The 27,243-nt window shown below is 44.4% G+C and overlaps 1 protein-coding gene across 1 annotated transcript in view; it reads right to left on the bottom strand.

The window, feature by feature from the left end:
* plcb1 (phospholipase C beta 1) overlaps positions 1-27,243 on the bottom strand; it is a 315,255-nt gene that overhangs the window by 224,725 nt on the left and 63,287 nt on the right. The window contains exon 7 of the mRNA XM_078556434.1: positions 21,152-21,318. Within this exon, the coding sequence (XP_078412560.1) occupies positions 21,152-21,318 (167 nt within the window). The remainder of the gene's footprint in view (positions 1-21,151; positions 21,319-27,243) is intronic.

The following is a 27,243-nucleotide window of genomic DNA, read 5'->3' as shown; positions in this document are numbered from 1 at the left end:
GAGAGACCTTGGAGTGTATGTCCACAGGTCCCTGCAGGTGGTAGTACAGGTGGATAAGGTGGTAAAGAAAGCATATGGAATGTTTTTCTTTATTGAACGAGGTATAGAATACAAAAGCAGGGATGTAATGCTGGAGCTATCTAAAACACTGGTTAGGCCACAGCTGGAACGTTCTGGTCACCACATTACAGGAAAGACATAATTGTTGTGGAGAGAGTACAGAGGAGATCTACAAGAATGTTGCCAGGGCTTGAAAATTGCAGCTATGAAGAAAGACTGGATAGGCTAAGGTTGTTTTGTTAGAACAGAGGAGGCTGAGGGGTGACCTAATTGAGGTGTACAAAATTATGGGGTGCCTAGATAGGGTAGACAGGAAAGACGTCTTCCCCCTGGCTGACACAAAGATTGGCCGGGTGGTTAACAGTGAGGTTGAGTGTCTTGGGCTACAGGAAGGTATAGACGGGATGGTCAAATGGGCAGACAAGTGGCAGATGGAATTTAACCCTGAAAAGTGTGAGGTGATACACTTTGGAAGGAGTAATTTGACAAGGAAGTATTCAATGAACGGCATGGCACTAGGAAGTTCTGAGGAACATAGGGACCTTGGCGTGTGTGTCCATGGATCTCTGAAGGCAGAGGGGCATGTTAGTGGGGTGGTGAAAAAGGCATATGGGACACTTGCCTTTATCAATCGAGGCATAGATTGCAAAAGTAGGGAGGTCTTGTTGGAGTTGTATAGAACCTTGGTGAGGCCACAGCTGGAGTACTGTGTGCAGTTCTGGTCGTCACATTATAGGAAGGATGTGATTGCACTGGAGGGGGTGCAGAGGAGATTCACCAGGATGTTGCCTGGGATGAAACATTTAAGTTATGAAGAGAGGTTGGATAGGCTTGGGTTGTTTTTGTTGGAGCAGAGAAGACTGAAGGGCGGCCTGATCGAGGTGTACAAGATTATGAGGGGCATGGACAGGATGGATAGGGAGCAGTTGTTCCCCCTAGTTGAAGGGTCAGTCACGAGGAGACACAAGTTCAAGGTGAGGGGCAGGAGGTTTAGGGGGGATGTGAGGAAAAACCTTTTTACCCAGAGGGTGGTGTTGGTCTGGAATGCGCTGCCTGGGAGGGTGGTGGAGGCAGGTTGCCTCACACCATTTAAAAAATACCTGGATGAGCACTTGGCACATCATAACATTCAAGGCTATGGGCCAACTGCTGGTAAATGGGATTAGGTAGGTAGGTCAGGTGTTTCTCACTTGTCAGTGCAGACACAATGGGCCGAAGGGCCTCTTCTGCACTGTGTGATTCTGTGATTCTGTCAGGGGTTAATTATCAGGGGGAATAGATTTAAGGTGATTGGTAGAAGGATTAGAGGGGACAGATGGTGGTAAGCGTCTGAAATTCACTGCCTAAATTGGTGGTTGAGGCTGAAATGCTCAACTCATTCAAAAGGATCTGCACCTGAAGTGCTGTAACCTGCAAGGCTATGGACCAGGTGTTGGAAAGTGGGATTAAAAGTGAGTGGCTAGTTTCTATTTTTCTCTCTTTATGGCTGGCGCAGACACGATGGGCTGAATGGCCTCTTTCTGCACCGCAACTTTCCTATGGTTCCATGGACTCCACTATCATCTTCAAAAATCTGCAGGATTTTCTATTAACTCAATGTCCATAAACATGAGTTGCTGCAGATATTTCTACAGTGAAAAGTAACTGAAATCACTGCAGAGCAAGCCAGATACAACTGTAACAATGTTAGAGGAAAAGCAATGAACTGCAAGCGAGATGAATTTGAGAGTCAAAGATAAGGCAACTGGGTAGCCTTAGTGAGTTAATATAATGACGTTTTGCACTGGAATCTGGTTTGGAATGCAACTTTAAGCTCGAATGATGAAAAGCCCTTTCATTTTTGTCAGCTGATTGGGCCATGTTTCAACTTGGTTTGATTAGCATCAACTCCAAGTCCAGCGCACATAGTAACTGCAAGCCCACGTTATCAAACACATAATTTACCACACGGTGGTGCTGAAATTGGCGATTACACTCAGAGATTCCATAGGAGAAAAAGGAAACAAATTCCCCCTGGATTATGCTCTTTTGAGTTTAGTCAGGTCAATAGCGTAAGGCAAGGTGAAAGGAGCTTTATTCTTCATCTACTTGTGCTACAATGCACCTGGCGGTGTCTCATGCCTCTACTGGGTGCCACACCTTTAATTCCCCCAGCTCAAAATGACTCTGATTGATGAGAAAAGGTTAATCAGGACCCAATCCCATCATCAACATCACAAGAACGGTTCCACCATCACACCTACTTTTCTCCTTGCCTTCTAACTCAGAAGTCAGTAGCAAGAGCCCTACCACTGAAACCAGGCTGACACTTTGCTTGATTTGCAGACCACACTTTATGAAGGGTATGATGGTCCTTGAGAGGGTGCAGAGGAGACTTACCAGGATGGTTCCAGGGATGAGGGATTTTAGCTACAAGGTTGGGTTGGAGAAGCTGGGGTTGTTCTCCTTGGAGCAAAGGAGATTGAGGGGAGATTTGATAGAGGTGTCCAACATTATGACAGGTTTAGATAAGGTAGACGAAGAAATGCTGTTCCCATTAGCTGATGTTACAAAGATGAGGGGGGCACAGACTTAAGGTTCTGGGCAAGAATACAGTGGGGTGGCGGGGGTTATGAGGAAGAACTTTTTTACGCAGTGAGTGGTAATAACTCAGAACTCACTGCCTAATAGAATGGCAGAAAGATGATCAATAATTTCAGAAGGAAGTTGGATGGGCACATGAGGCAAATAAACTTGCAAAGCTAGAGGAATAGAGCGGGGAATGGGACTGACTGGATTGCTCTGCAGAGGACTGGCATGAGCTTGCCCGGCTGAATAGCCTCCTTCTGTGCCACATTGACTCTATGACTCAATAAAGCAAGGTGACAGGTTTTTGAATATGTCACATGCCTGGCTGATCAAAATGAAAAGGAAAAACCTTATATTGCACTCCCTATCTCTGGAATCTCCTCCGGTCTCATTACCCTCTGAGATACCTGCGCTCTTCTAATCATGTCTCTTAATCATCCCCAATTTTAACTGCTCCACCATTCATGGGTATGCCTTCAGCTGCCTTGAACCTAAACTCTGGAATTCCCTCCTGAAACCTTGCCACCTCTCAACCTCGCTTTCCTCCTTTAAGACTTCCCTTAAAGCCTCTATGACCAAGCTTCTGGTCATCTGTCCTAATATGTCCTTATGTGGCTCAGTGTCAATTTTGTTTGATAACTCTCCTGTCAAGCAGCTTGGAATGTCTTGCTGTGTTAAAGGCGCTATATGAATACAAGTTGTTGTTGCTGTTGACATGACATCTTGTGACAAAAGGCAATGCATGGCTGTTTCACACACTCTCTCTGACATAAAGACCCCTTACCCCTTTAAAACGTGTTAGTAAACTAAGCAATTTTCCTTCTGGCTCATTTGCCAGCACACAGGAGATCTGAAAAATTCTACACTTAAATGTAGCCAACTGTTCAAGATATTTACTGTTCACCTTTGGAGCCTCGCAGCCGATCACCCAGTCGAAAGGCAGAGAATCAATATCTAAGGCAGCTCTAGCACTCTACGTTATCAAGTTTACATTCATCCATCACCGTTAGTCATTCACCAGCTAGCTACTGATTAAGCAGAGTGGTCACTGAGTATATTAACTGAGCACAGATGAAATATGTTTAAGAAGTACAATGCCAAGGAAGGGGAGGAAGGGGAAAGAAAAATATGCAAATATCTTTGATAGAATATGACTTTCCCCTTCCTCAATGGCTCGGCGAATAAGTTTAACAACTGATGTAGTCAGTCACACAGACCAGGAAATCCCTGGTTTAATCCTGAATCTGTGCTTGGTTGGTGAATCTCAGAAATACTCTTCATTGGGACAGCCTGGTCTGCAAAGTTGCAAGAAGGTAGCCCACCACCACCTCCTCGTTGGCAATTTGGGATGGGTCGTAAGTCCCCAACTTGCTTCCATGGCTCAAGAATTAATTATAAAAAAACTCTATGACCCGTCCCCACTTTTACCAGAAAGTTCATAAACCTGTGTGCCAATCACATCCCATGTGCAAACAGCCCTTTAGCAGACGGGAGCGCTCAGGGCCATGAAAGAAAGCCACAATCGCAACCTAAGAAAAGCTGGCATTTAAGTATTCATTCTCAAATTATATTGATTTACTTCAGGCTGTGTTCCTGGTGCCCAGTGGTTATCGATCATGTCATCACAAACACTATGTACAACTCTTATTCATATTTTTAAAATTTTATTGCTTGCCCAGGAATTAATTTTCAAAGATTTTGCATCTTTAGCAAAGGTGGGCTTCTATAACAAGTCTCTTAACTTCTAAGTAAGTGGGAGCACTTTGATGTGTTGCTGAGAGACGTAAAGAACTGCTACGTTAATGCAAATCTTAGTGTTAGAAGCGCTGAAACAAGATGTCTATTAATGTATGAATAAAAATGTTGCATATGCATGAACTTCCAATTGTCACAATTTTGTTCATGTTTTTATGTCAACGTTTAACAGTGAAACCCTCTATGTAAACATTTGGGGATAGTGTGGGAAAATAGAGTTGAGGTGGATCTAACTGAATAGTGGTGCAGGCTCAAGGGACTCCTGCACTTATTTCGTATGATCTTATTCAGGATAGAAACCTTGTTTATAAACAATTCACCTTTCAAGATGGACGTGCAGGTTCTGTTGGTGGAACAGAGGGTTCGATTCTTTTAAGCCTCCAGCCCAAATTAATCGGCGTCTTACATGTTAACCAATCGTGGGCATTGGACCTGGGAAATCTAAAACAAAATAAAAACAGAATTACCTGGAAAAACTCAGCAAGTCTGGCAGCATCGGCGGAGAAGAAATCAGTCAACGTTTCGAGCCCTCATGGCCCTTCAGCAGAACTGAAGCATAGTTTCAACAAGGGAGAAATATAAATTGGTTTAAGGTGGGTGGGGGGGAAGAGACACATTGAGGGTGTGGTGTGAGCAGATAATCAAAAGATGTCAGAGACAAAAGGGTCAAAGAGGTGTTGAAGGTGGTGGTCTTTGTCTGAGAAAAGTGCTAATTAAGAATGCAAGACAGGATATTCAAAGTACAGCTCTAGTGGGGGTGGGGTGGAAAGACTAAAGGTTTTAGTTTTAGATTTAAAAATAATGGAAATAGGTGGGGAAAGAAGAATCTATATAAATTATTGAAAAAAAAGGCGGGTGGGGGGGGGAAAGAAACGGGGTGGGGATGGGGGGAGGGGGAGTTTAAGATCTAAAGTTGTTGAATTCAATATTCAGCCCAGAAGGCTGTAAAGTGCCTAGTCGGAAGATGAGGTGCTGTTCCTCCAGTTTGCGTTGGACTTCACTGGAACAATGCAGCAAGCCAAGGACAGACATGTGGGCAAGAGAACAGGGTGGAGTGTTAAAATGGCAAGCGACAGGGAGGTTTGGGTCTTTCTTGCGGACAGACCGCAGGTGTTCCGCAAAACGGTCGCCCAGTTTGCGTTTGGTCTCTCCAATGTAGAGGAGACCGCATTGGGAGCAACGAATGCAGTAGACTAAGTTAGGGGAAATGCAAGTGAAATGCTGCTTCACTTGAAAGGAGTGTTTGGGCCCTTGGACGGTGAGGAGAGAGGAAGTGAAGGGGCAGGTGTTGCATCTTCTGCGTGGGCATGGGGAGGTGCCATAAGTGGGGGTTGAGGAGTAGGGGGTGATGGAGGAGTGGACCAGGGTGTCCCGGAGGGAACGATCCCTACGGAATGCTGTCAAGGGGGGTGAAGGGAAGATGTGTTTGGTGGTGGCATCATGCTGGAGTTGGCGGAAATGGCGGAGGATGATCCTTTGAATGCGGAGGCTGGTGGGGTGATAAGTGAGGACAAGGGGGACCCTATCATGTTTCTGGGAAGGAGGAGAAGGCGTGAGGGAGGATGCGCGGGATATGGGCCGGACACGGTTGAGGGCCCTGTCAACGACCGTGGATGGAAAACCTCGGTTAAGGAAGAAGGAGGACATGTCCGAGGAGCTGTTTTTGAAGGTAGCGTCATCAGAACAGATGCAATGTAGAGGAGACCGCATTGGGAGCAACGAATGCATTGGAGAGACCAAACGCAAACTGGGCGACCGTTTTGCGGAACACCTGCGGTCTGTCCGCAAGAAAGACCCAAACCTCCCTGTCGCTTGCCATTTTAACACTCCACCCTGTTCTCTTGCCAACATGTCTGTCCTTGGCTTGCTGCATTGTTCCAGTGAAGCCCAACGCAAACTGGAGGAACAGCACCTCATCTTCCGACTAGGCACTTTACAGCCTTCTGGGCTGAATATTGAATTCAACAACTTTAGATCTTAAACTCCCCCTCCCCCCATCCCCACCCCGTTTCTTTCCCCCCCCCACCCGCCTTTTTTTTCAATAATTTATATAGATTCTTCTTTCCCCACCTATTTCCATTATTTTTAAATCTAAAACTAAAACCTTTAGTCTTTCCACCCCACCCCCACTAGAGCTGTACTTTGAATATCCTGTCTTGCATTCTTAATTAGCACTTTTCTCAGACAAAGACCACCACCTTCAACACCTCTTTGACCCTTTTGTCTCTGACATCTTTTGATTATCTGCTCACACCACACCCTCAATGTGTCTCTTCCCCCCCACCCACCTTAAACCAATTTATATTTCTCCCTTGTTGAAACTATGCTTCAGTTCTGCTGAAGGGCCATGAGGGCTTGAAACGTTGACTGATTTCTTCTCCGCCGATGCTGCCAGACTTGCTGAGTTTTTCCAGGTAATTCTGTTTTTATTTTGTTTTGGATTTCCAGCATCCGCAGTAGCTTTTAGCTTTTTGTTTTTATCTGGGAAATCTATTGCTGGCTGTCACGGTGATTGGCCAGATTGCAGTCAGTAATCCCAGCAGGTCTTACCATAAATGCAGAGAAGTGCTTGCTGGGTGTGACAGAGCTAACATTCATGGGGCATAAACTCATGAGCGCCAGAATCAATCCAGCCAAAGGCAAGATAGAAGCAATAGCAGAGGCACATGAACCACAAAATGTCAGTAAAGTGAGAGGTTTCCTGGGATTTGTGCATGGTATATCCAAAACTTTGCTATCCTGGATGATCCATTGAGGAAGTTGACCACAAAGAATGATTGGATCAGAGATTCTGTTCTCTTAGAACAGAAAGATACTGTCAAAGTTTTAAAAGACAGTGTGACAAGGCGACTTGGTTGAAACATATAAGATCCCGAGGGGTCTTGACAGGGTGGATGTGGAGAGGATGTTTCCTCTTGTGGGAGAATCTAGAACTAGGGGTCACTCATTTAAGACAGAAGTGAGAAGTTTTTTCTCTCGGAGGGTCGTGAGTCTTTGGAACTCTCTCCCTCAAAAAACGATGGAAATAGAGTCTTTGAATTTCTTTAAGACAGAACTAGATAGATTCTTGATAAGCAACGGGATGAAGCAGGAATGTGGAGTTGAGGTTAAAATCAGGTCAGCCATGATCTTATTGAATGGCAGAGCAGACTCGAGAGGCCGAGTGGCCTACTCCTGCTCCTAATTCATATGTTCGTAAGGGCTCGAACCCAGGGATACTGTGATCCAAATGCATCAACAAAGGTCACAGCAGATGCTGGTCCAGTAGGTTTAGGAGCAGTGCTGGGGCAAATGCCTGCTGAAGGCCCGAGAATCATTACCTGTGCGAGCAGATCTCTGACAAATATAGAGAGGAGATATTCTCAGATGGAAAAAGAGGCTCTAGGAATGGTGATGGGCATGTGAAAAATTCCATGCATGCTTGTTCAGCATTGAGTTTGAATTAGAGACAGATCACCAGCCAGTAGAGATGATTTATTCTCCCGGATCCAAGCTATGTGCCAGAATCGAAAGGTGGGCTTTGAGACTCCAGCAGTACAAGCACATGATGGTTCACATTGCCGGAATGCTGATCCACTGTCATGACTACTGATGGAGGATCAAACACAAAGGTCCTCACTAGAGAAGCAAGCTGAATCGTTTGTGCTGTTTGTGGAAGTTCATGTTACACCCAAAGCAATGACAACTAGAGAGATTGAAAGAGAGTCAGACAAAGATCCAGAATTGGGTGACATCAGACAGAGAATCCAAGCTGGAGCCTGGGAGAATTGCCCAGTCAAGACATACATCACTGTAGGAGATGAACTATGCACGATTGAGAAGTGAGTTCCCAGAGACAGCAGACCTGTAGAGCATCAATAGCTTATAGGCCTAGACTGGTGACACTAGTTCATGAGGATCACTTGGGAATGGTAGGTACTAAGCAAAATTTACGAACCAAAGTATGGTGGCCAGGGATGGAGAAAGATGGGGAGTAGTGTGTCAAAACATGTCATGAATGTTAACTTGTCAGCAGACCCAATCCACCAGAACCAGTACGCAGCACACTGTTTCTAACTAGACCATGGGAGGATGTAGTAGTTGACTTTTTAGGCCCACTTGCATCTTTGGGAAGCACTAGCCTGGACAAAACAGTGGCGAGGCGGTATCGGAGCGGGACCGTGATAGTAAGTGAAAGGCTTAGACCCATCCCCTTCCTCTGTTCACAATTACAATTGAACCCCCTACATCCCCCTCTCAGTGTACACTGGCAATAACCAAACAGGTCACTTGCTTATTCCAACTGACAGGTTTTTTATTTGTCCACAGAGCTCGGGCCTCAGCTTGCTGGAGGAGTTGCTCTTAGTAGAATCAGCAACACATTTTCTTCTTCACCAGAAGCCAATGTTTCATTACATCGCTTCAGCAGCAATATTTCTCAATCCCTATCAAGCCAATGCATGCCCTGGAGAATATTAGGACGTTACCAGGCGTTAGATGCTGCACTGTCTATCAACAAATTAATATCGCCATGAAAAATCTTCAGGGAAGCACAACTTGTCTGTTCAAATTCAATGAAATTTCCCCTGGATTTGCTGACAGGTCACTATTTTTTGATTGCCTGCACGTTTACAGCAAATCCAAGGATTTGTCGGCCGGCAGGACTCAGCTGGAAACTAAAGTGTAAATGCACTCATTTAATTTGAATTTTGATTAATATGGTCAAGTCTTGAGAACAGCCCAAGTTGTTAGCTAAGACATTTGACACATTTCTCAATAATACAGCTTGAAATCATTTGCACTGAGCTGCAGTGCTTAAATAGTTCATGGGCAGAATTTTGCCCTTGGCGTGCGGGATCGGCGGGGGTGGGCAGGGGAGGTTGGGAAGGAAGCCGCCCGCGATTGACAGCGCACCGCGATTTCACGCCGGCCCGCCCAGTGTGATACGTGAGCGGCGGTGCTAAGCGTTGTCTGTGCAGATGGTGGGGGCAGGGGGGGCGGTGGTAGTGTGAGCAGGCCCAGCGCGAATTTTGCATCGAGGGAGCGCTGAATAATCTCCCTGAGGCACGGAGCTGCCTCACCGAGATGAAGACGTTGTTGACAAAACTAACGAAGAACAGGAAAATGCCATAGAACAGATCCCCTCGTGAATTCGTCACATGAGCAGCCGTTTTTAATTCAAGTGTAAAATTTTTATTTGGTTTTTATTTGCTTTAGGAAACCTCATCCCGCCCATGGACGGGGGGGTTGCTAAAAAGTGAAAAGGCCGCTTGGCCCTTTCGCCTGCCCCGCCAACCATAAGGTTGGATGGGCAGCGTAAATTTGAATTTAATTACCATTTTAATGGCCATAATAGGCCTTTGAATTGTAGGCAGGCGCACTGCTGACTCTGGTGCGTGCTCGCTGAACGAAATATCGCGGGACTGTGTGATGACGTCCAGATGCTCGCCTGGCGTCGTTTTACGCTCGGCCGGGTTGGGTGCACGCCTGCCCACCGAGCTTAATATTCTACAGAATTACCTGGAAAAACTCAGCAGGTCTGGCAGCATCGGCGGAGAAGAAAAGAGTTGACGTTTCGAGTCCTCATGACCCTTCTGCTGAAAGGTCATGAGGACTCGATACGTCAATTCTTTTCTTCTCCGCCGATGCTGTCAGACCTGCTGAGTTTTTCCAGGTAATTCTGTTTTTGTTTTGGATTTCCAGCATCCGCAATAGTTTTTTGTTTTTAGTTTTGAGCTTAATATTCTGCCCTATATCTCTAGATATGTTGGAAATTAAGCCACGGGTTTTTTTTTTCCTTCTTTCAGGCTGTTTTCTGAAGTATTATGACATGGTTTACTAAAGTACTCAATAACCTCAGTTTTTCTGATTAAAATTCAGCAAGACACAAGGATAATAGGATTTACAGCCTCAGTTTGCTTGGTGATCCAGTCAAGTATGGAACAAAGACACAACTGCCCCCAATTTATCTGCCGTGTGTTATGTGTTGCTCTGTTAACTTCATGTGAATTAGTAAATTACGAACAAATTCATCACAGATGGCTCTTTGATAGACCAGGCTCCCAGCTTCATCTATTTTAATGGGATCTATTCATCCTGTCTGAGTCTTCTGTACAGAGTGAGAACAATACCTGACAGAGGGTTTTAAGATGATGAAAGATTGTGATAGGCTAGATGTGGCGCAGAACTTTACAGTTCCCCATCAGGCGGTTTGCAGGCTGGGAGAGTGTAAAATTCCCCAGATGGCCTTCCTGCCACCCTCCCTTGACCAGTCCAAAATTTTACCTGGAGCGGGCGAGGCCTGACATGGCCTGCCCTTGCCCAAATTGAACCCCTTAAGTAGCCAATGACTGTATTTGGCCACTTCTGGGTCGTATCTCGCCCAGCCTCAATTTTGGGTCTGCCAGGAGGAGTTCAGGGGCAGGGGAAGGCCGGTAGGTCACCATCTTTGGGCCTTGGGCGTGAAGGAGGGTGCACCACTGTGATAACCCCTTCACTTATCTGGTCCTGGACTCCCAGGACTTATAATGTGTTGTGATATGACATACGTGTACCTTTAATGGAGTGTATCATAAACTGCTGTCAATCACTTTCTCCAAGACAAGATGTGATGTTGTAGTCCCATTTCTCTGTACTCAATACACAGCAGCAGAGTGCCAAGGCAGAAGCCTCCCAATTGACATTGTATGCATACAGTCTTGTATTGTATTGCCAATCGTTGTCATGTGATTGCAAGTTTACATTGAAACAAAGGATGTAACATGATGGCAGCATGGTTTATTGAAGATTTGATTGAGAAGCATACAAGTCTTGATCCTTTCACATGCAGCAGAACAACTGGTATGGAAGTGAAACCACTATTAAGTACTAACTCGTGGTGTGCAGCATTTACAAATCCTACACACTGTACCTTCACTCTGAGATGCTGCACCTCACACCATGTCCCAGTCAGATTATTCAAATTTGGGAGAGCTTAATTAGTATAAGTTTACCTGCTGTGAAGTTTGTGCAGGAACAGAGGTTTAGTAACTGACCCTGGAGGATCTAACTTTAAGCAGAATTCCACAGACAGAGGAATCAATTACTGCTGCTTGCTGCCCCTTCAGGTGATTGCAGGAAAAACACTGGAGACTGGGCCAGGGAAGAAGAGTCCATCCAGTAACATCTCCCAACAGCTGCCGAAAAGCTTTTTTCACTGTTTAATTTACCATTTGAAGCTTGGAGTTCCTTTTCACGCTGAAATCACTGTTTTGTGGGTGGAGCTTCAGCAAGCTCAGGAAACCAGAAACAGAGCTCAACAGCACCACCACTGCAGCCAGGCAACAGCCTATGGCCAGCTAAAGCAGTGGTCATTTAATGCATCGCAATTCAGAGAGCAAAACAAAGTTCTGAACAACTGTCAAAAGCCTAAATAGTTGTACTTATTTCAGAAAGTTATAATAATCATTCAGGATGACCACAAAATTTCCAACACTCAATTGGAAGGCAACAGGCCTCCTATCTGAGCTTACTTTGTTCCAACAATGCGTGGAGCTGTGTTTTCAGGACCTCAGTATCTCTGAACCAGATAAGCAACCCACTGGAGAGAATTTTCTCCCCGTCGGGGGGGTTGTGCGGGGGCGGGTGCGGGTGGGCATGCAGCCGATTGGCCGTGCGCCGCCATTTTACTTGGGTGGACCAATTAAGCGCTGAGCGCTCCCTATGCACATGTGCGCGAAAAGAGCGCAGAAATCTCCCTGAGGCACTTCCACTTATAAAACATTGATTTAAGGCAAAAAAAATTTTTAAGGACTGTCACATGAGCTGGGACGTGTCCATTAATTTTGCTAAAAATTTTTCAAACACTTTAAGAACGTTCATGAAACCACATTCCGCCTGTGGATGAGGTTCCATGAAAAATGCGATGGCCGCCTGGGCTCTTCGCCTGCCCCCCCCCACCAACCTTACGGTTGGACGGGCAGCTCAGCCAATTGCTTTATTGGCTTTTTAAATGGCCTTAATAGGCCTTTGACAGTTCGGCGGGCGCACAGCTGATTCGGCTGCACCTCCGCCGAACTGAATATCTAAATGATGCGTGGTGACGTTGGAATGCATGTCCAACATCACCGCGTGTCATTTTATGCCTTGGCAAGCGGGCCCTGCCCCCGCTCACCAAACCGAAGATTCTACCCATTAAGATTAAAATTGCTATTGGCAATGAAGGCGTCCACAGACTGGGCACTTCAGGTCTGTTGGACCTTATGAATCCAGATAAAATATGGTCAACACTTGGGGATCATTTATGAATGATGCTCAACTTCCAATTCCACCAGCTGTAATCCATGTCTTTGAGGCAGCAACCGACAGAGAGCACTGATCAATTTATAAGTAGAAGCAGAGACAAGGGGTGAGATTGTGACTTTATGGCATCAGATATCATTCGTGAGAACATCCATTCCAAAAAGATCTCTTGGACCAATGCAAAGGTTCTAGTGTGGAAGCACTTCTACAAAGCGGAGGCAAGTACAAAGCCATACTATCAGGTAGACAGAGTCTACAGGCAATGTGTAATTCATTTACCATTGGCAGGATAGCCAATACAGGCGAGCCTAGTAAGTGATGCGGGAGCTGCGTCCTTATAAATGCACCCAGAAAGTGCCCAGCTTTTAATAATAAATGCAAGGCACATGACATGAGAGGGCATTGGAAGCACCAATGCAGAAAGCAAAGGCCGGAACAAGTGGCTTCTTTAGTTCTCAAATCAAAGGAAAGGGACATGAGAAAATAACTTAGAATCAGGTGGAATGAATTTGCCTTTCGCACTATGTGGCCCAGACCAGGCACTATTCTGTTTGCCAGGTGTTGATTGTTGGTCCAGCTGCCTATGAGAACTGACAAGGAGAGTCAGGAATCTCCTCATAGCAAGTGACGGTCTGCAAAGGGGGGTTTAAATGGTCAGGTTTTACGCTCATTTCATGTCCCAGCTCTGAATCAGTCTCTGGACCGGGGCAAACAGAGTTCTGTGCACTGCCATCTGAACGCTTGTTGCATTGTAAAATTGCTGAGAACCCACTTAGGAAGATCAAGAAGGATATTGTCTGGCTACATGATTCAGTAAGAGCAGCATTATATTTTTAGATATTTAAGAAATGTTCCCTTGTGCTCAATGATAAAGGCCACACTCATAGCTGAGCCTTCTTTCTCTACCAACTGCAGCATGACTTCAGATGCACGACATCTGAAGATGCAGCACTGCCCTCGAGTTGAAGATCCCTTGCAACTGAATCAGCTCCTGAATTTACACATGAACTTTGCTGCTCTCAGGCTTTGGATAGTGGAACAATTAAAGCTTTGTCAGAATGTGTACTTAAGCTTTAAACGAAAAAAAAAACAAGTAGAGTGGAAAATTAATGAAGCTATTTTCAATTTATTTTTTGACTTACACCTCCAAAAAATTCATCGCTGTCAGCTATCCCTCAATTTGAGGACGACGTCTACTCAGAGTACTGGGTTTCTGCCACAGGTCTTCTTGTGACTGAACAGGCTGATTCACGACCCACAGGTCTTTGGGCAAATGGGGCAGGACGTCCCACGGGGATCCGGAGTGCAGGATTTGCTCCCTTTTCTCTCCTTCTCTGCCCCTGGTCTTCCTCATCATTAAAAATGAATACATGCCACTTGGCTAACTCCTAATGGCCCTGATCCTGGACCAGTGTCTCTAATACAAACATAGCTGATGCAGCCTCACGCAGATTGTGGCTCATTTGGCAGCACTCATACCTCGGAGTCAGAAGGTTGTGGGTTCAAGTCCCACTAACAGGGAGTTAAGCACAAGAGGTCTAGACTGACACTCTAGTGTAGTACTAAGGGAGTGCTGTGCTATTGGAGGTGCTGACTTTCAGATGAGATTTAAACTGAGACCTTGCCTACTCTTTCAGGTGTATGCTAAAGGTCCCATTTGGCACTATTTCAAAGAAGAGCAGGGAGTTGTTCTGGGCCAATATTTATCCTGCAACCAATATCATTAAAACAGATTATATGGTCATTATCACAGTGTTTGTTGTGGGATTGAGCTTGCTGTGTGTAAATTGGCAGCTGTATTTCCTGCACTACAACAGTGACAAAAGTGCTTAATTGGCTGTAGCCCAAGTGCTTTGGGACTTCCCGAGGTCATAAAGTGAACGATATGAATGCAAATCTCTCTTAAAATGCCTAGGGCTCCGTAGGTATTAATTTCCAGATCAGTGAACGCAAAAGTTTTGAATAAAACCATGGAGGTTGCTGGAATAAACCCCTCCGGCATCCTGTTAACCCATCTCACTGATCAAACACAAATCCATTCCACTTGATCCCTCAGTTCTGTATTCTTCTGATCCTTTTCTTCACTGACTGACTTCAGAACTAAATAAGCAGATAAACAAGGTTGCAACTATCAAATAAACTGTTTCCTGGTTTCTCTGGAGATAAATACATTTGCTTAATGAGATGTGCAGTCGCCCGGCTCTGTGTTTTTTAAAAGAATCTATCTGAATGCTAGAGAATAGAAAAATAATACACCAGAGACAATATGCTCCATTTTTGTCACATCCATTCTCCTGGAATATCAGCATTAATACCTTGCCTACTTTGCCATTGATCTTGAGTCTTCCATCAATAGCAATGCAGTAGTATGAACAAGGAGGCATTAATACTTTCAGAAGTAGTGACAATTAAGGGTATAGAGAAAGTTAACCCAGGATATTACTCTGAATTGAACAGCAGCAGAAAAACTTGGGCCTGAATCTTGTGGTCGGCGTGTGGGGGTTATGCCCCGCTCGTCGACGCGTAAAGTGAAACGCGGTGACATCAGGCGTGCATCCCGACGTCACCGTGCGTCATTCAGATCTTCAGTTCAGCGGAAACGCACCGGAGTCGGCTGCACGCCCGCCCACGCCCGCTCCCGCTCAGCACCCCACCCCCCCACCGACGGAGAGAAAATTCCTGCCTTGGGAACACAGCTTCAAACTGGTAGCAGGTGAGTTTAGGATTCAAATTCGGAAATTCTTCTTCACAAAATGAAACCCTGGAACCATTTGATGACATGACCGAGGAAAGATGATTTTTCTTTGGCTTGATGTCCATTTTATGCCTTACGTTTCTGTGAAGAGCCATGGGAGGCTTTTCTGTAGGAGGTCAGGGCTGGGTAGCTGGGGAAGGCTGAAGCCATCAGTGAGGGCTTGGGGAGAGGGCGGTGGGGTGGGGTGGGGTGGGGAAGCATGCCTGATCCTCCAGTCCCAGAAGGAGTGCTGAAGCAACCATGTACCTTGTGGAGTTGGCAGCTGGCATCTCCCATTTTGCTGCCGGGTTTCCCTTTGATAGGCAGCAGCATTACACTTCAAATTGTGTTCTGAATTGCATTGTTGGAGCCCCATTTAAAAATGTTAATGCAGTATCCTGCCTCTCCTCAGAGGACCATTGGGTGCCTCAATATCCTTTGGCCTAAAAATAGCAGCAAGCGCGTGTGTGTGTGTGTGGTGGGCTGGAAGCTGGGTTCCATGAATATCGCTTCATAACTCCTGACCCTCTCATACCCATTGTGGGGTAAGTTAATATTGAGGCTAATGTCTCTTAAACTATGCTATCTATATATTCTATCTATTGCCTTTGTTGTCTCCAACTCAAAGCCAAACTAGTCCAGTAAAGTTCTTCTGAAATTGGTCCTTGGCAGATGGAGCTTGAACAGTAGTTGACCTGAAAGTACTGGGTGGCCAAGCTGGGAAAGCATTCAGTGCGTAGGATTGGCATTCTTGACAAGATCGTCACTTCAACTTTTTTTTAATGAATCAGAGCATGGTGAGGACAAACATAAGGGAGAAAATAAAGTAAGAAAAAAATATAGCTGACAGGAAGCCCAACAGAAAGAAGATGACAGTGCTGGGTGCTGGAAATGAGACCTGTCAGCTTCAGAAGCACTGAGGATTGATGAGTGCTTTGAGTGTGGATCCTTCATCAGAGGATAACTTCTTTCTATAGATCTGTTTAAAATAAACAGGATATGGGAGAAGAGGAGGTAAACATCTCAAGTGTAGATATTTTAGCTATTATTATAAACGGAGAGCTAGGAAGTTTTAATAACTTTAAATTACTTTCCAGTTGGTAGAAAAAAGCAAAAGCATTATCTTTCAGCCCCCGAAACCATGAACCTGGTATGTGTTGATCAGCTATACTGACTATACTAACCATACTAACCATACTAACTACAAGGTTTGACCCAGAATGAGAAAACAGTTAAAACTGTGAAATAAGAGCACTGCTCTGAGCTGATCTTGTATACCTTAAAATGGAACACCAGTGAAAACTGGGAAACGAGAGTACTCGTCTGAACTGTTTTTCCCTTCGATCCCTAAACTCTTTTGAGCGGCTTGATTTTGTCCAGGGTCAGTGGGTCCGCGACGATTGGTAACACTCTCCCTGGGATATGAGAAGAAGCTTCAGCACTGTTCCCCACACCCGATCACTATTCAATAACACAACGGAAAATCTTGCGCGGGCAGCACGATAAGGCTCAGCAGTGATCCCGCTCATTCCTCGTTATCCCCGATGGCCATTTAGGTCAAGAACTGGAGACCAGTGATGCCATTTCCTAGCCTGAGAAAGTCTACTCAAGGCAAGAGTGGAGAAAATTGAGGGGAAGTTTGAAAGGAGATAAAATAAAACACTGTAACTAATCCCAATGGACATTCAGAATACTAGAATTCTTCTCATGCTGGACAACTTCTGTGTCCTAAAATTTTCCCCATTTACTGTCATTGCCAAGTAATCCAAAATACCTTTGCTATCCGCTTCAGTTACCCAAATTAGTTCAATTACTTCATCATTTTACTTTGACACACTGGACATTCGGTAACCGTGCCAGTTTATTAGTAACGCTGCCATTAGTGACTTGAAACATTCTGCACCCACTTACTGAATCAGTGAGAAACATTCACACCTCGTTCACACCTGAATGATTTTCTGGTTCCCCACCTCCCCCCCGCCCCCCCACCGCGGGACCGGAAATTCCCGCCCGAAGTCAACAGGCTTTTGCTGGTCCGTCAAATTACCCGTCCGGCCCGCGACGATTACCGGCAGGTGGGCGGCGGGACTGGAACATTTAGGCCAACTTAGTTTCATAGCGAGTCAGAAGTCTTACATTGGAAGCAGTGTTACATCAAAACATGTAGAATGCAGTATTATTGCTGGGGCAAGTCTCTTGTGACAAATCCTGTGATTTTCATCCAAAAGTGCATCTTTCTCTTCCTCACTGAACCGCAGGTTAATTTTAAGCAGAGATGCTCTGCTTCTTTCAACCTGTCAAAAAGTGAAGGAAGGCTCCAACTGGTTACTGCAACCATTGTCACATACTTCATGCGCCAGCAATTAAATCCTAAATTCTTATTTTCAGCCGTGCCAAAGATTTGTGCAGCCAGTTCTTAAGGGAACAGGCTATAAACTTACAGTCAATATCTGGCAGACCAGTAGGGGCAATCAATCTTGAATGCATGCTACCTCGTCAGCATCGGAATGTAACCATGAAAAAAGTATCCCCATAATTGCCTGCGATTTCAGCCATTTATCACACAACCAACACCTGGGTTTTCAAAAGCTTTTACCATTCCAATTAATTTCCACTAATTATGGATGATCTCCTGTGGCTGAGTGCCTGTCCCTCTCACTATCTACCTGTCCCCCATTATTATTCACTCTCCATCGCTATTTTAGTCTTCCAAGTTTCCTCTCAGTACACGGCACACATTAATTGCTGTTTGTGTTTCTTTGCAATGTTTGTGGTTCATGCAATTTTTTTCACTCCTTGTGTAAGACCTTCCTTGATTCTTTCTTCATCTCTCACATTGGTTCCACCTTTCCCTTCTTCTCGATCAAACACAGCAGCAACATCACTGACAGCATTTCTATCGCACCCCTTTAACCTAAGCTGAGAGACCCACAATTCCCAGAGTTCACACACCCAAACTCACAAAAGCTGATCGATTGTTTTGATATGACTGGCAGCCCCAAAAAGTTGACAGTCCAAACTAAAAGAGCCTTAAATATAGCATCTAAAATATGCAAAAGCACGGTTTGTGGCAATGATAGAGGGGGGCTGTGAATCTCAGATTGACTTTCTCGTGGAGTTAGTGTCCTGTCGTCCTTCCCCAGGACTCTATACATGAGAATTCCTCGGCCCCATTGGTAATTTTGGGCCCGCCTTAAGGCTGCAGTCCGGGATCAATAGGATTGCCAATTCTGGCTGGGCATATTCCGGGGAGGTCGGAGGTATTGGGAAGCTGGTGGAAGTGAGGTCACAGCACAGACTACTTGAGCCAAACGGCCTCTCTCTGTGCTGTATATTTTATATAGTTCAGTATAATACATGTGAGATTGGCAGCTCAAAAGGCAACTGCGCAAAGCAGCCGCAGGGCTCTGGTCCAACCAGCTTTTTTGGTCAAGCTGGTCACCTGGCCTCGGGTTACATCAACTGTTTCCATTGACTGTGAACACTGATTCAGTGTGACATTGAGTGAGAGGGAATGAATCTGTCCCCACTAAATTCTACTACTGAGCCTGAACCATTCCGCTCCCTGACAGTCGCTCTCGGCGGGGCGGAAGTCCACAGCACACACAGTCCACCTGGTCACCACCATTTGAATCCGACTCTAATTAATAACATTAATAACACTAACTAATCACAAACTAAACGCTATCTAGTCTCAGCTGAGCCTAACCTTGGCTGATAATCAGCGCCCTCTCCTCCAGCTCTGCAGCCTGAGTGGGCACCGCCTCAACTGGCTGGAGCACTGATCATGTGGTCTGTAGGCCGTTAGGATATTTCTGTCAACTGGCCTCCGCCGATCTCGAGTCGGGCTTTTCTGCGGGTGGGGGAGTGGGTTTCTGGTGTAGGGAAGGTCAGCTGGTAGGTGGTATTCGAGCACGAGCTGTGATTGGCTCACAAATGGGCCTGGATGTTTGCAGGGTCAGGTAGTGCCCAAGCGAGGGCTGTGATTGGCTTGTCTCCAGACCTGGCCGCTGTTGCCAGGAGCTGACGTGCTCCCGGAATGCTTCTTTTGGCCCCCCAGGAGATTGGGGCTGATTCCGGGGGACTCCTGGCCATTCTGGGAGTGTTGGGCAGCCCAAAGGATCAAGGCCTGGGCTCCTAAAGATTATAAAGACGGCAAATGATGTCAAAGACGTAGATGGCTACAGAAAGTTGAATTACTTGGGTGCTTATTTAATAAGATATGTACCAAGAAAATCAGTTGAGAAGCATCAAATATGCAATATTGTTTGAGGTCAGGATGAGTGAGGTGACTGTGTGCAAATAAGGCCGGAGTCCTGTGTCCTTGGCCATTGCATCAGTAGTTGGATTGCTGGCTGAGAGATTTACAGTGAAGCCTTTTAAGAAGCAATGTAGCAAATAGTTCATTCAAAGGTTGAAGGACAGGCACTTAAGTCATCTCTTGTTATATGTCCATTGTTTGTTTGTCCTGGCGTAGAGATCAAAGGTAAGTACTCTTACCACTTCAACAATAACACCCTTTTCCTTTAAAAATAATCATATTCATAATCAGAGATTGCAAAAAAAGGATGAATAAGCCACCTACACACTGGCCTGTGTAAACATTTGGCCTAATAATGACAACATTCAATCACCAAAGTGTTCAAGAGGATCGCCATTAATATACTTCAACCTTTGAACAACAGCCCTAAAAGCTGTAAAATGGGTGCTCGCTTTAGATTCACGCTAATAATGGTTTTATTTGTTCATTATGCAGGGCAGTAGGTGGTTCAAATTTTCACCTTTCCCCACCGTGGCTTTCCACCAGAAACAGCCAAGCAGCTGACCCAAGGCCTGGAACTGAGGCCCTGGTTGTTACTATCTGCTCACACCACCACCCCCCCCCGCCCCCCCCGACCCCCCCCGCCACAGGATTGCTGTCTGCTCCAGCTGGCTTCCGGCAAATCACTTCTTATTCTACCACCGTTGATGCGCAAGTGCTCTATTCACCTATAACGCGTTTGTGAAATCAATGTGGAAACTGCTGCAATCCTGATCAGCTGCTGGTGTCACATTCCAGTTGGGGTCACGTTCCGATGGCCAGAGGCTGTTACCCATCGGGACACTCATCATCGCCTTCTCAAGGGCAGTTAGGGATGGGCAATAAGTGCCGGCCCAGCCAGCGAATGAATAAAAAAAAATAATGGTACGTTGTTGTCAGAAGCAATAACCTAACTCACATCCACTTCTATGTGTTACACAGTAATTCAGAAATGTTACACATGACACTGAGAAACAACAATGTCACCTCCATCCTTTGATGCGTTACCACTTGATACCATACAATGGCCTGTGCGTTTCTCTATATGTAGCACTCTTCGTGATGTACAAGCACCAGTCCACAATGAGTTACATGCTCCAACATGAACATGTGATACAGAGTTAATTACTCTCATAGTGTTTTGGAAAACTACTTCCCACATTACTGTAACTTTCTTTCATATATTATGTTGAACGACAAGTTGAAATGTGCTTCAGGGCATAACATATCCCAGGGTGCAGAGGTGTTAATTTGCACTCATGATTTGTGATATTATCAGAATCACCTGATGTGTTGTCAACTTGTTGCATATTGCAAGCCACATATTGTTTACCTATATATACGCAAGAGTGTCATTCCCAATGCATGTGTCACTATTTCAGCAGTTGACAGTATGGCAGCCCCATCATCTTATAAATTCCCTGCACAGTATTAAAAGCGTGCAATCATGTGGATAAACTCCAAAATAAACCAACCTCTCTTTGCGAGGGTAACATTTGGTTCGTACTTCTCGACGAGCTGCTGCACTTGTTCGGGCTTCACCGGAGGGTAAAGTATCTCATTCAAACGTGGGTCTCTCTGCTTGGAATTGATGAATTCCGTCATCTGGTCTGCTGTTAGATACGACCTGCCCTTTGCACCACTGAAATAGAGGAGGGAATAAAGCCCAACAGATTTCAATTACGGTGGAAAACCTTTGAAATAAGATGTAATTAAGTATTCTTTTTAAAAGCTCATTCCTCTTGCACCTCCTCATCTTCAGTTCTGCTGGTACTCATACACTGAGTGAGGAAAACTGATAGGATGTTCATTGATAGTCACTTAGGAAAGAAGATCATGCCTGTGAGAATGGATGGTATTTCTGAAAAATATTTTTGGGGAATATTGCGTTATTCTGTGGGAAAGGGTGTGTGCGTCTGTGTGTGTGTGTGTGTGTGTGTGTCTGTGTCTGTGTGTGTGTGTCTCTGTGTGTGTGTGTCTGTGTGTGCGTGTGTGTGTGTGTGTATATGTGTGTGTGTGTGTGTGTGTGTGTGTCTCTGTGTGTGTGTGTCTGTGTGTGTGTGTGTGTGTGTGTGTGTATGTATTGTAATGCATTCCTCAAAAGAAAAAAAATACAGCCTTTTAATTTATGATCCATGAAAAATATAGAGTCAGGCTTTCAAAGGCATGCTTTGTGGGTTATATCAGCTTCGTCACAGAGGCTGGCATTCTCACCTCTGCATCAGTAATTTGTAGATTCAAGCCTCACTTTAGGACTTGAGCACAAAAATCTCACTTGACACTCCAGTGAAGTACTGAGGGGGTGCAGCACTGTCAGTGGTGCTGCCTTTCAGGTGAGATGTTAAACCAAGGCCCTGTCTGCCTCTCAGATGGATGTGAAAGGTCCCCTGGTGCTATTTCAAAGGAAAAGAGGGGTTTTCACCCTGGTAATATTTATCCTTCAATCAACATCACAGAAACAGATTATCTGGTCATTATCACACTACTGTTTGTGGGAACTTGCTGTGTTTCCTACATCACAACAGGGACTACATTTCAAAAGTGCTTGAGAGCCAAGAAGTACTTTTAATTGGTGCAATCCCAAATCTCCTGCCACAAACACGTGGTTGAAGGACACTGGTCACTCAAGGTTGTTCAAGATCTAGGGGGAACGCAGGTAGCATATTAATGCTTAAAAGCATTATTGAAAATTAAAACAACATTCAGGAAAATCATTCTTTGGAAGAGAAGGACAAGATGTCCTAACTCCACAAAGGCCCCTTTCAGTCAGAGAAAGGGGTATATTAGGGTCGGTGGTTGTGATCGTGGATGAGAAACTTGGAGGTTGTGAGTTCGAGCCTCAATCGTGAATTGTAAAATTGAATTCAATAAATCTGCTAATTTTATCGTCAAAGGAACTAGGTGGGATTGGGGGGTGTTGGGGTGAAGAGATTTTCATTTATGCAGTGTGCTCTGATAATCTAGAATACGCTGCCTGAAAGAATGGTGGATACAGATTCAAGAGTAACTTTCAAAATAGAACTGAATCATTACTTGAAACAGCAAACTTTTCAGGGCAAGAACAGGGGAGTGGGACTAATTGGATTGCTCTTTCAAAGAGCTAGCACAGGTATGCTGGGCTGAATGGCCTCCTTCTACACTGTAAGATTCTATTCATTGAAGAAATATAAAGTTAGCTCTTCAATGTAAAGGGAACAAGGCCAAAAATTCCTTGTGGTCTTGATTCTAATGTTATATATGCTTTATTTTTAAGTACTTCAAATAAATGATATCAATGTTCACTGATATTCAGCAGTCTTTAAAGTAATTGGCTATAAATTTCTCCATACATTAAATTTATTCCATAGGCAGCGAAAATGGCTTTAACTGTATGATGAATATAATGCATAAAAATGGTTTCTAGCCATTCAGCCATAGTCTTACAAATCATGTTTAATGCATGTTGTATGCAAAGAGAATTCATCCTCTTTCTCTCTCTTTCTCTCACTTCTAGCAAAGACTGACTACAAACTCCAATTCCTGAAAATATTTCTTCATCTCTCCATATTCAGTTCCCTTGACTTTCAGCCTGAAATTATCAATAAACCAGAGCAGAAGAATGAATATAGCAAAAGAACATAAGAAATAGGAGCAAGATTAGGCCATTTGGCCCCCACTAGCCTGCTCCGCCATTCAGTAAGATCATGGCTGATGTTATGATATGGCACGTGGTAATTGCAAGGCTGACCAAATCCCAAAGGGAAACTTGGCCAAGATATCACAACGATTTGCAATTTGTATTTGTATTACGAGAATGTATATGCACTGAAGTCAGAAATAAAGAGTCCACTACAATTTTTGGAGATTTTAAATATTAAATTAGAACATTTATTAACAAAAGGAAAGAAAACTTAAACACACAAGATTATAGTTAGAGTTAAATTTATTCTTACAACATTTTCCAAAAGACTTCTACTTAACTAGACTCCCAAAATAAACACCATTTTCTAGGCAACAGTCTGAATGGATTCTTAATCTATAAAACATCCAGTAATATTACCACAAAGTACCCACTGCTGCTATAAGGAAGGTATTTCACAATTTCTCTTTTCCTCTCATTTGACAATGGAATTCTAAGGCTTTTAACAAAACCTCGCTTTCTGGAACAAGCAAGCACTTCTCTAGGGTGGCTCGATGCTGATACTTCAAAGGACATGCTTCAAGATCTCACATGGCCACTCCCCATACAGCTTTCAATCTTTCCTTAAATATATTTTCTCCCTTTTGACCTTTAAAACCCATTGTTCTAACCTTTCTTTGAAACTCAAAACTCTTCCTTTCATGTTTCCATCCTGTCTTTGTTTTTGCGGCAATAAGATATGATATCCCCACTGCTTGTTTACCTATGAACTCCTGCAAGATGCAACCATTTACCTTGTCACCTTCTAATTTCCCATTGAAATTCAAAAAAACTCTCAACTTATCTACAAATGCAAATGTTAGCTCATCCATTTCCATTTCAAAATGCCTGCTTTTACACCTTATCCCTTGGATCTACATCCCTTAATATCATTGACCAACAAAAATCCATTGATCCACGATCTAAAATTGTACTTTAATATCTGCTATGAACATTAATATCTGATTTTAATGCTCATTGATCAGATGACTAATGGAACAGAAGTCGACAGCACTGATGAGCAGTTGGACCAATTATGCAAATGAGATAGAGGATAGTTGATGAATTGTAATGTTGATATAAAGTTCACACATTGCAAATTAGTACAGATTCATCATTGTCCAGACTATTAGTAAAGAAGGGACGATATGGGTGAAAGATGAATGTTCACCATTGCTAGCATCCAGTTAGGTGTACATAAAGCTAACCAAGTGCTAAATGGTGAAATGCATCTTAAGACCATTGAATTATAGATTGCTTGAACCCTGTGTAACTCACAAGAAGCTACATACAAGATATTGTGAGCAGTTTTAAGCAACTTATTCTTCAAAAGGATATTGATCCATTGCAGAAGTTTCAAAGAAAGGAGTAAGGAGGATTCTTGGGCTCCAGGCCCTAAATAACGAAGACATTCACAAAAGGGAACACAATGTGACCCAAGACTTTTAAGCTAATGGGAGCTGTGGATGCAATCAGGTTATTACCTCCCTATTGCTGCAACTTTCTCCAGTCCTGCAATTCTTCAAGATCCCCTCGCGCTGCCAACACTAGCCTCTTGTGCACCCCCTATTTTCATCTCTCCACCAATTGGTGGCTGTGCCTTGTCAAAACCTCTCCTCCAAGACGCTCTTTAAACCCTCTCTGTTTGATCAAGCCTTCGGTCACCGCTCCTAATATCTTTTTATATGGATTGGCATCAAATTTTTTTTGATAATGCTCCCGTGAAGTGCTTTAGGACATTTTACTCTGTTAAATGTGCTATATAAATGCACGTTGTTGTCATTTAACTTAACCTGTGATCACAAAATAGAGGGACATGGTACCAAATTAACAGGCCTCAAGTAAGACTAGAGATTCAGAGGCTTTTACCATTCAACTGAGGGTACATGGAATAAACTTGCAGCAGAAGCAGCCATTTCTATTAAAAATAATTTAAATAAATATGTGTTTAAGGACGAGACTGAAAGTCGTCAGATTAAATGTAAACAGAGATGATCAAATATTCCACAGAATGCAAGTTTTGATTTGATCACTGTTTTGATTGTGGAAATGTTCTCAGGTTAGGAAAGTCACTGTAGCCCATAATATTAGATTCAGATCCTGGAGTTTCATTAAATTAGATTTGGTGTTCAGAGAGAAATATCAAAGGGTTCCCTTGAAAGTTTTATTTTTAATTATTCACCTCTCTCCAGAGACTCAGCATGATATTACAAAGTGTGAAAGTTAAACCAACTATTTTTTGGTTCCCATTTTTAAATCGTATTTGTTGTTCAAATAATATCTGATAGTGTCTGCAAAAGGTGTCAAAAATGCTTAAGCTTTTGCTTAACCCCTTGCCTTATCCATGGCTTCATTTTTGACTGAAAGGGGTGGAAGTTGAATAGCGCCCAATGGGCCTACTTCCAGCTACGAGGAATGTGGACGTACCAGAACAGGCAGGCCCAAAGTCCATCTTAAATTGGTGCCTAGGCCTCGGTGTCATAAATGTGGCATGCTGTGGGCACTCTAACCCAGCTCGCCAGTCCAGAAAAAGGAAGCGTGGGCTGGAAGATGTCCATGATTGTTTTGTGAACCCAGGAGGCCCGCTCCAGCTTCACAAGAAACAAGGCCTCTCAAAGTTTTGGGGCAATTTTCCAAGCAGCCCAATTGCAGCCCTTTCAAAGGCTGCTAGTTAGGCTTCTCAAGGACCTGTTAAAAATCATCAGAGCTCGCACACTGCTAGCTCTGATTAGTCTAACTGAATTTAGCCATTCCAAATCGGACATGCCCGAGGTGCCACCTCTTACTTTTGGAATGAGGCCTGTGTTTATTTCAGGCAGCTGCTAGGGACTGCCTTAAAAATAAAGGCCCCAGCCAACGTAGCTGTGCCCAAGCAGGCCTGGCCTCTGCCCTGCTAAATGGGTTATTGCTGCGGCTGCAATTGCCGCCAACACCGCGCGTGCGCAGTTGGATCCGTGGCCGCCATCTTTCTAGGGGGCAATGTGCAGTGGGGTGCACGGGTGGTCAGCACTGGCCCCGGAACTGAAAATATTGCAGCCCTGGCAACATCAAGTCGACACTTTTAACAATGCCCCCCCACCCACCCCCCACCATCCACAGCTCACCCCAAACCTCACCGACAGGGCTGGAACAGAGCAAGTGGCAAATGGGCCCTACTCCATCCGCCCATCCTCATCCCCATCCCCCCCATTAAAATAGCATGTCGCGTTGCTGTATTTTTAGAAGGTTATTAAACGATGAAATATCGAAGGAAACGGCCGGTGAGAGAAAGAAAAAGCAGGAGAGACAGAGACCCGGAAATGGCCGCACCCTGAGTGCCTGCCCGGCGCGGGGCTCAGGAGGCGCAGAATTGCTTAAAATTTCACAACAGCTCAGAGGGATGGTCCATCTGGTTGTGTTACTTAATTTTTTTTGTGTGTGGTGTAAATCATTTCGGTGATAGATGGGCAATGAAATAAGATTATTATTAAAAATTTGAAGACTGTCAAAAAGAAGCGATCCCCAGCTTCTGCTGTCAGCAGCCACCTTGTGTTGGCTGGAGTTACAGTGTGTTGCTGGATCCGTTTTATGCAGGCACAAGGATGCTGAGTTTATGCCCCGACTCATTGTACTTTAGGGGTCTGCTTTTGCTCCTTTTGATGATTGCGTCAGGGTTGCTGTGAGAGTGGGGCACCAAAGTGCAGCTTATTTGAATAAGGGTTGAGTGATGGAAATTGCACGTCACTCTTATCGATTCCATACCGCCAGTAATCTTCACAACGTGAGACTTCCCTGAACTGTGGCAGAACGTGGAGACTGCATGAACGAGGGAGGAAGTGACATTTTGAACTTTTAAAACAGGACACGGGTTTCTGAGTCATTGGTTAAGTGGTTTGATCGCCCTCAATGAGCATATCTTTTTAATTGAAT

This window comes from Cetorhinus maximus, chromosome 14 (genome assembly GCF_964194155.1).
Source record: "Cetorhinus maximus chromosome 14, sCetMax3.hap1.1, whole genome shotgun sequence".
Lineage (NCBI taxonomy): Eukaryota > Metazoa > Chordata > Chondrichthyes > Lamniformes > Cetorhinidae > Cetorhinus > Cetorhinus maximus.
Note: the sequence above shows the minus strand (reverse complement) of the source record. Positions and strands in the feature narration are given on the sequence as shown.